Below are 9,484 nucleotides of genomic sequence, written 5' to 3' on the forward strand. Positions count from 1 at the left end.
AAATCCAAATTCAAATAAATAAACAAGTCCATATTATAGTCAATTTATACCAATTTGCATAGGTAGAATAGACACAAATTAAGCTAAAGTCATTTATAAGACATCTTAAGTGGGAATAAAGATAAGATAAAACCTTTTAATCTTGTTAGAGATTCTTCTGCTTTTTTTTTTTTAGAAATATGAGCAGAATCAGAAGCACTGTGTGTAGAGGAATGACTGCATAGTAGTGAAAATTTATAAACTAACGTAACAACAGTTAAAAATGTATCCGTGAGTTTTGTCCTCCAGTAGTTTTTGGTGTCATCAACAGATCGCAAACTTCAATTTTGAAATTTTCACAACGGAAGTATTTATGTGACGCACATCATCATCATCAACTCGCAGACTTTCTGCCTCAACAGAAAAACGGCGTTCATGAGGCATAAGCAAATAATATAAAAAGCAGAAATTAAAGAAGATTTACTCATAATAAATAATATAACCGTTAAACCCCCGCCGCCCGAGATCTCTTCAAGGTCTTAAAGGTAAAACTTTATTATGAAATGCGTGGAACGGAAGTCCTTACTAATTTACGTTTACTTGACTGGTGGGCTTGTAGACGGGCTAATTACAGCGATGTTGTAGTCTATGAAAGGCTACTTAAGTATCAGGTAAGGAAATTGGTGTTTTGCGCTAAATTGAAATAAGGCCAGACTGTACTCGGCTTCCAAGACACGTGTCTCTTTTAATGCTAATGTTTTATTTTTAATAGCCGTTATATCCGCATTCGTCAGCTAGCTAGCAGGTAAGCTATAACTACAGGTGGCGTTTATGTGAGGGCATCAACGTGTAAGTTGTGAGCTTCTGCAATCATAAAAAGGACTGCAGTCAAAAGAGAGAGGAGCTGGCACAAGTATAAGGAAAACAAAAAGGTACTGTTTCGTTGATCTGCACCTCGTGTTATGGACGAACTAGTCGACGTTAGCTTGACTGTGTTCTCAAAATTAACTCAGAGAAATCTTACTAAAAATGGCAGAACATTAATATTTAAATTGTAAAACGCTTTCCTGCTAACGATCCTGCTAGCATCCCAAGAGAGGACAACCATGCTAGCAATAGCATAATGGCTTTCATGTGTTTTGTTTGTCGCTGGTTGTGAGTTAAAAAGTTATCATAATAATGTTAACGGAAAAAGAGTTAGCGTTAATTGTTATGTCAGCTGATGGCATCTGTGTTTGATTTAATGGAGAGAGTGTATTATTATAGTAGTATGTCAATGAAACTGGAGTGTTACTCTGTTTTACATGTTTTTGGTTTAAATAGGAGACCTAGAAAAAAAAGCCCATTCATTAATCTCCTCTGTAATGGACATTTGTTTTTGGTCTATGTCTTTTGATTTATTTGAGCTACCCTACTAAATCCTGATGTACTCAATGGAGGCCATCCAGGGCTTTCAATTGGTCTCTCGTGTGTTTGGCTGGGCTCTTTTAGTTCGAAAGAGGAAGGAAATCACAAAAAAGGTTCAGCTTTTTTTTTTTTCCCTCGGTTCTCAGGAGGATCTAAAGAAAATTTCTACTATTAACAAGCAGTCCACAGTTTTGATCAACTTATCAGCTGTTTCTATATCTTTGGGCATTTTCTGTTTTTGAAACGGGATAGTTTGTTTTATTATGCAGTCATTTTCTGTAATGAATACTTTACCAGTGAAACTACCATCTGAGCAATAATCTGCTCAAGTGGTAATACAGGTTCAGAAAGTACACGTATCAGTTCAAGTAACACGGTAAGCTGGTTCCTTAATGTGGCTTTTCCTGCTAATGTGTCACATATTGTTAGCTAAAACCTGCCCTCAAAATGTGTTGCATGTTTCCAAGCAAAAATGCACCCTTTTTTTGGTTCTAACATTTTTATTTTCTGTTCATCTATTCCCAGTTGGTGGAGTGCCCAAGCTTATGGCCCCCCGTCTAAAAGTGGAGTTTTCTGATTCACCAATGGAATTTCACAAATAAGTGCTTGCTCTATATTATAGTGACTATAATAATTAGTTTCTATATAGTCAAGGAGCATGTCTCATCAGCATGGGATGACTGGTCAGCAACTCTATGGCTGTCACTGTTTTTGCTGAAACGTTCTTTGTGAAAGAAGTAGCGTAAACTATAGCTTACAGAATCTACATTCACTTTTTCTGCCTTCACATCAGCAAAGTCACATAGCCATGGGCTATTGTTCAAGTTCGAGGAAGATTTCACGCAAGAGCAAGTACGTCATACTGCTGATTCTTGTGCTGTCAGTACTGGCATGGATAGCAATATTTTCAAGAGAGATGGTGAAACCTATCTGGCATTACCCCGGCACTCAACAAACTCATGTCAAAGAAGAGAGTCAGAGGAACGAGGTCGACTTGCAGATAGAAGCAGCTAATGAAATAAATACACCACCACAAAAAACCAAGTGCCCTCAGGAGTCACCATTGCTGAGTAAGTATAGAACAAAATGCTATTTAGATGCCTTTGTATAGATGAAAGAACTACCATGTAACTCAAGGAATCCATCAATCAACCCTTTATGTTAGATTGTTTATGTTAGTTTGTTAACAAGTGTTAATACACATTAAAACAAATGTTCACTGTTAAACATGTGAATTAGGGCTGCACGATTTTGCATAAAATGAGAATCACAATTTTTTTGGCTTAGAATTGAGATCACGATTCTCTCACGATTTTCTTTTCCAGTATAAATATTTATTGCACTTAATAACTGCACATCAACTTCGTAACAGTTGAGACTGAACATAAAAACAATAAATGTCTCACTTTTTGTTGTTGTACTGCTTGAAATTCCGTCTCCACCGTTGCTCGACACTGCGTGTATAGAGCAGGTAGTGCAACAATAGAAAAATAGTTGCGGGACGGCACTGTGTAGCGTTTGTCTAGGGTGTTGATCATTTTCCTAAATCCCTCGTTTAGCACAGTGTTGATGGGAGCCATATCTTTGGTCAGGTGATAAGTAATAGCCTCCGTAATTTCTTTGTGCCTGCGGGAGTTCGACGTGTATAGGGAAGCACTGTATAAGGTTCCCGATATTGATATTTGAGTGGTTGACCGGAACGGATTTTCTCCTGTCACTTTCTCGTCATCCCTGACGTGCTCTCCGTTGTTTTTTCCCTGCTAATTTTAGCATCACATGGCACAGCTTCTGTATCACGTGGTATAAGGCTTGTCATTTGTTGAGCAGGAAGAGTGAGCGCTTGTTTTCATGCAGATTACGCCCCGGATCAAAACGCGGTACAGTCGTCGTCGTCTTTTTTTCTTTCTTTCTTTTTTTTTTTTTTTTTTTAAAATCGTTGTCATTTGGAAATGAGATCGCACATAAGTATGAATCGAGATCGCCATTTTCTAACGATTAATCGTGCAGCCCTAATGTGAATGTTGTTTCTCTAGTGGGGGCTGTGAAACTGTCCTTTGAGTCGTCTCTGAAACTGAAGGATGTAGAGAAAGACAACAAAGAAGTAAATGAAGGCGAGTATGAGCCCTCGGATTGCACAGCGAGGCAGAGTGTAGCAATCCTCATCCCTCATCGCAACCGAGAGCGACACCTCCTCTACCTCCTGCATCACTTGCACCCCTTCTTGCAGAGACAGCAACTACACTATGCCATTTATGTCATCCAGCAGGTATTTGTCACCTTTGTGCACAGTTTTTATATAAGGTCATGCTAATTCAGTTCTTATGCTTGTGGAACAGACATTTCTGTTTTATTTTGCATAAAGCTGTTGAAACTTCCTGGTTACATACATAGTGTTACTTTGTAACACTATAAAGGAAAAATATAACCGGTAACACTGAAGGAACTGTGTTCTGAAAAACCAACAGGCAACAGTTCACACTCTTACATGATCTAATACTTTTATTTGGAGTTAACTTTAATTTAGCTCTTGAACTTAACTGGCAGAGTGAATCTTAAACTGCCTCTGCTCATGGCTTTAATGATTCTCAGCTCTGCTTTCATATGTACCTATTTTCAGTGATATCCACTTTTAATAGCAAGAAACTAACGAGCCATATTCTTTTTTTTTTATTCTTTTTTTCTCTCTCTCTCTTTTTGCCATATTTTTCAAGTAACCTATATTTGACAACAGCATGGTTAAACTGGAAATTCTGTTTTTGATGTGCCAGCCGAATGGCCCCATGTGCCCATCCCAATAAAAAAAAAATACTACAGGCACCCCTGTTAGTAAAGTACTAGAATTTCAATCACTAAAACTGAAGCACAAACCTCTTGGACAGTCAGTACCACACAGCAAGCTGTAGTGTTTGTTAACTGATTCCATTAAAAGTCCTCCAAAAGGGACTGGCATCTTGACATAGATTTGGTGGGTGTGTCTGCATGTATGTAGTGACTGCAAACAGAAAAAGCAAGTATGTCAGATTTGATCTGTTCTCTCATGTCTCCAAAGTTTCTTGCGGAGAAGTTAAGAATAAGTAAAGATGTTAATCTTATCAATGCTAATAATAGTTCGCTGTCCAACTTAATAGTCCCACTCAGTGGATTAAAATTTTATGGCCTATGTATGGGGTTTTTCTTTCTTTTTATTTTTTTTTATATGATTAAGTTCGAGCTGGAGTTGGACAGCACAGTGGTTAACACTGTTTCCTCACAACATGAAGGCCCTCAATTCAAACCACCATCTGGCCGGGGGCTTTATGAGCAAAGTTTCTGTTGTTCAGCCTAACACTAACCCTCTGTGTTCCAGCTTCCTCTTACACTCCACAGTTAGTGGGGTTAGGTGAATTGGTGTTTCTAATTTAACCACAGATTTGAATGTGGGTGTGACTGGTCATCTGTCTCTCTATGATAGCTCTGCATCAGACTGCCGAGCTGTCCAGTAATGTACCCTGCCTCTTGCTCTATGGTAGCTGGGAATAGACTCCACCCCCCCGGATCACTGTATTTGATATGCGGAGGAAAGTGGATGGATGGAGTTATTTGAGTTAGTCAGTGAATTATTGTAGCCCTAGATATGAAATGAATTCACCCACCTTATGGCTTCTGTACAGGAGGAACCCAAAACTGGACTAGAGGAACACATTTTTTTTGGCACTTTCAGGGTGACTTTCAGTAATGAATAGCTTTATTCTTGATAAAGAAAGATATGCAGCATTAAATCATACTTTGTCCCTAATCACTTTTACATGTAAAAGCCTTTTTTTTTTTTTTTTTCTTTGCAGTGAGTAATGCAGCCCATCACATACACCAGGAGAACACAGACATCTGCAACAAGCTCTGAACTTTCCACAGTGTCTTGCATGTTGTAATCTTTGTACTTTCTTTTTTTCTTTTTTAAAGGCTGGTGATGTAACTTTTAATCGTGCCAAGTTACTAAATATTGGATACTTGGAGGCACTAAAAGACTACAACTGGGATTGCTTCATCTTCCATGATGTGGACCTGGTACCTGAAAATGATCATAATTTATATGTTTGTGACATGCAGCCCAAACACTTGGTGGTTGGCCGCAATGTAACGGGATACAGGTAAGAATGACTAAGAGGAAATTTACTGTAAGTCATGAAGAGTCATGGAAAAAAGCAATGCTTTGTTTTTCCACATGTGCCATTCTCTTTCCTATGATGATACATTCAGAGGTTTTATTGTCTTTAATTTTTTTCTCATGTTTGTTCACTTTCAGGCTGCGTTATAAAGGCTACTTTGGAGGAGTCACTGCCTTAAGCAGAGACCAGTTTTTTAAAGTGAATGGGTTTTCAAATGCATACTGGGGCTGGGGTGGAGAAGATGATGACCTTCGCATCAGGTGAGGCATGAATAAGTGAAAACATGACTACATTTTAAACATTGCTGGTAGTACGTATTCATTCAGCATGCATGTTTTTGTCTCATGCAGGGTTGAGCTACAGAAAATGAAGATCGTTCGGCCGCCCGCTGACGTAGCTCGCTACACGATGGTGTTTCACAAACGAGACAGTGGCAATGAAGTAAACCGGGACAGGTCAGTAGTGTAGAGATGGCAATAACGTGTGTGTAGCATGTTACAGGTCATTTCATAGTATGGATTTGTGCTTTTCAGGATGAGGTTGTTGGGTCGAACACCACAGTCATGGAGGAAAGATGGACTCAACAGCTGCTCATATAAGACTTTATCAGTTGAGAGGATGCCTCTCTATGTGAATGTTACTGTGGACATTGGCAAGCCATGAAGTTGAAGTCTTAAATAGAAAGCCTTCCTGTGACCAAAAATACTTTGCTATATTTACAGATACCAGAGTGCAGGAAAACTGCTACACATGCAGAAGACAATATGTTGAGCATGCAAAATGCACATTGTTTTGATTTAGTTTAAATACTAGAATCAAATTAAACCAGCAGCTGCATTCAGAGTTAGCTGAAACATTTGAGTTACGTCCAATCTTCATGGTGTTACCAGCATGCAAAAAAACCAAAAGATTTTTCTGACAAGGAAAGTTTAGCTTTTGTCAGAAAAGTATCCAAATCCCTCATTTGAAATGGTCTAAAGCATTAAAAAGTCATATATGATAGTTAAAATCGGTGCACATTTTTCTTTCTCCATTTAAATAATCTTTGTGCCTTACAATGGCTAATTACACATTTTCCTCATCAACCTTTATGAGCTTATCTACTATAAATATGCAACTTAGTCCCGACCCCGGCATTTCACAGTTGGCTGCTAGGTTGGCAGTTGGCTAACTCTTGATTTATGAGCATTCCTCAACTCTGCTCTTGTGAGAGACCCGACTCGGGTCCACACCTCTACAGTCTGTCATGTTAAGAAGCAGAGTAAAAACAAATGCTTAGGGGAGAGAAAATATCATGGCGGACATCAGTATTGACAGTGCCAGGAGCACACTGGATAACTGCTTGGTTCTGGTTAAACTAAACTAAACTGTGTAGATGGATTTACAGTCATTGATATTTATTACACATTTATTACATGTAATAAGTTCCCATCAATTCGAGGAACACTTTCTTCACCTGTCTGGCCTACCCTCTGCTTTATCCGTGTCTCTGTAATACAAGCCGAGCTCAGCAGAGACACATACACAGTGCAGCAGTGGAGAGGAGGGGTGCAAGTAAAGTAAACCACAGAAAACAAACTGATGGCTTATGATGTGCTGCTACTGCTGGATAAACCTCTTTTCTTATCTGCAGCTCTGCCTCACCCTACCTGGCAATTTCAAATATTTTGATAGGGCTTCAGCTGCCAAACATTGATTAATTTACGTTCCTGCCTTAACATTTGTTAACAGAGTGTATCTTGTGTTTTTATTATGAGTGCAATATCATATAACTCTTCCTACAGTTACAGTTTGGCAGTTACGATTGTTATGATTTTTTTTGACATGCATCTCAATCTAACACCTCTTAGATGTTTGCTTCTGTTTTTCCACTCCACTAACCCAGCACGTCACAGTATATTTTCCCCCAGCTTTAACTTTAACTTGAGCAACTGGCTCATGAGTCAGATAACTGAGAAGACATCTGACACAGTTAGTGTTCAAGTCTGATAGCGGTTGATTATTGGATTATGAATGTAATGTGCACTAAAGCTGTATTATTAATTTTGATACATCCCCAAACTACAAACTAGCTTAAATTACTACTTAAAAAGTAATTTGAATACAAAAGCACAAAGTGCCTAATAAACAGCACACATTTAAATCATCATTTAGTTGTTTATAGATAAATTACACCTGTATTTATGGGATTCAACACTTGGTTTCTCACTTTTCTAGCAAAAACAAGGACATGTTTGGAATGTTAGTAAAATCACAGTAATCATAGTAATGATGCTATCTAAGGTCTTCCTTATTCTAAATTTGGCAGCAGTATTCTAGCGTTTGTATGCTTTTTATGCTTGCTTTGTTCAGTGAGTGGTAAACAACCACTTTAAGTGCAGCATGATAATCGTCTTTTTCACCACTACTACATCAGATTAAGCAGAAAGATTAAAATCTCATGCAATAATATATAAAGGATTCCATTCAGATATGTCATTTTGAAAATGAAAGGACTTAAGAGTTAGGAGTTAGGAAAAAAAAACAGGGTGATGTAATAAAGGAATTCAAAGAGTTAATTATACCAGTCATTCTGAAAACAAGTATAGGACAGTAAGCTGCCTTATTATCACGATTGCTATTGATGAAACCTGTGCATTTTCACACCATAATACTGTGAATATTGGTCAATTAGAAGGTCAACTATGCTTAAGTAGTGTTTTTAGTGCACACTGTAAGCTCCTCTAGGATCACAGTAAATCATCCTACATTAAAATTGCTATGAAAAACAGATTTGCTGCATTAATACACACAACTACAAAATTAGCCCCATGAGCCATGTTTTGTGATGCAGCATGGTTCTTATAACGACTAACATGATTTTTATCTAGTAGAAAATGTTGGGTGGTGGATTATTTATTATTATTATTTACTGGCATCTCAGACTGGAGCAAATTGCATACGTGCTTTGATCATTGCATTGTTTGATACACAAATTTGTCATGTTTTTTTTTTTTTATTTGAACGCAAGGTAGTATAGCTGTGAACTTGCTATTAAGATATGTTCTTATTTGTATCTTTTTCAATGAGCAATATTAGTAACTATACTGGGATATAGATTACTTCTGCTGTTACACGATTGTGAGTTACAGGTCGCAATGAGGTGTGGGTGTGTGTGTGTGTGTGTGTGTGTGTGTGAATTCTTGCACTGCTCATGAACCAACTACTCTTTAAATCTGCGGTGTGTTGTAGCCATTATGAATACAAGTTCTCTGTGTTGGTGGCCATACTGTCTGTTATTGTAGTTCTATTTCCACTCCTTGATGAATGTTATGTATGTTTGTTTGTTTTTATATGTACTGTGGTTTAAAATCTTTTATTTTATATGACTGAAACATTTGAAGTAGTTACATTTTCAACTGTAACTTGATCAGGACTGACAAAATCATGTTGTGATATTGTAGCATTAAGAACCTTAAACTTAAATTCTCTTGAATTCAGTTTATACTTTGAAATTCAAAGTAGTTTTATTGTGTAGTTTTTGTTTAGAATTTTGTTTTGGATTATGGGATTTCTGAAGAAGAAAAGGGATACAATTTGACTTGAAATGGTATTTTCTCTTTAGACAACGTAATAAAAATATTTTCTCTTATGAACAGTTTTATGATTTTGTGTTTCAGTGTTTAAAATACAGTTTGGGATCATCTTGTACAATATACTGTATTGTTTAATTTATGGGGAAAAGGTATTTCTCTGTTTTAATATAAAAAATACAGTCTGGCTAAACTAATAATACAAAACCAGTTTTCTCATCTTTACTAAAAACACTCTTTTATCATTTACTGGCTGAAAAATTCTAAAACCTTCAGATTAATGAGTTGTTTATTTCCAAAAAGGAAGTGTGTCAAATAAGGCTGTGAGAGTGGAGGTATGGGTTATAGACAAGTTACTCTAAATGGAGCAATAAAAAAAAA

General features: G+C 37.2%; 1 protein-coding gene across 3 annotated transcripts; it reads left to right on the plus strand.

Moving 5' to 3' along the window:
- Positions 1-536: 536 nt before the first annotated feature.
- b4galt4 (UDP-Gal:betaGlcNAc beta 1,4- galactosyltransferase, polypeptide 4) lies at positions 537-9,162 on the plus strand. 3 transcript variants are annotated; one of them, XM_026182664.2, is made up of 7 exons: positions 537-650; positions 1,912-2,456; positions 3,420-3,652; positions 5,326-5,513; positions 5,669-5,791; positions 5,882-5,986; positions 6,065-9,162. In XM_026182664.2, the coding sequence occupies exons 2-7, from the start codon at positions 2,195-2,197 to the stop codon at positions 6,192-6,194; spliced, it is 1,041 nt and encodes a 346-aa protein (XP_026038449.2). In that variant the 5' UTR covers positions 537-650; positions 1,912-2,194; the 3' UTR covers positions 6,195-9,162. The 3 variants fall into 3 exon arrangements, with proteins under 3 accessions (XP_026038449.2, XP_026038450.2, XP_026038451.2); XM_026182665.2 differs by lacking the exon at positions 537-650 and adding an exon at positions 680-784; XM_026182666.2 differs by lacking the exon at positions 537-650 and adding an exon at positions 773-911.
- Positions 9,163-9,484: the final 322 nt, after the last annotated feature.

The sequence above is a fragment of the Astatotilapia calliptera genome, chromosome 10 (assembly GCF_964374335.1).
Source record: "Astatotilapia calliptera chromosome 10, fAstCal68.1, whole genome shotgun sequence".
Taxonomy (NCBI): Eukaryota; Metazoa; Chordata; class Actinopteri; order Cichliformes; family Cichlidae; genus Astatotilapia; species Astatotilapia calliptera.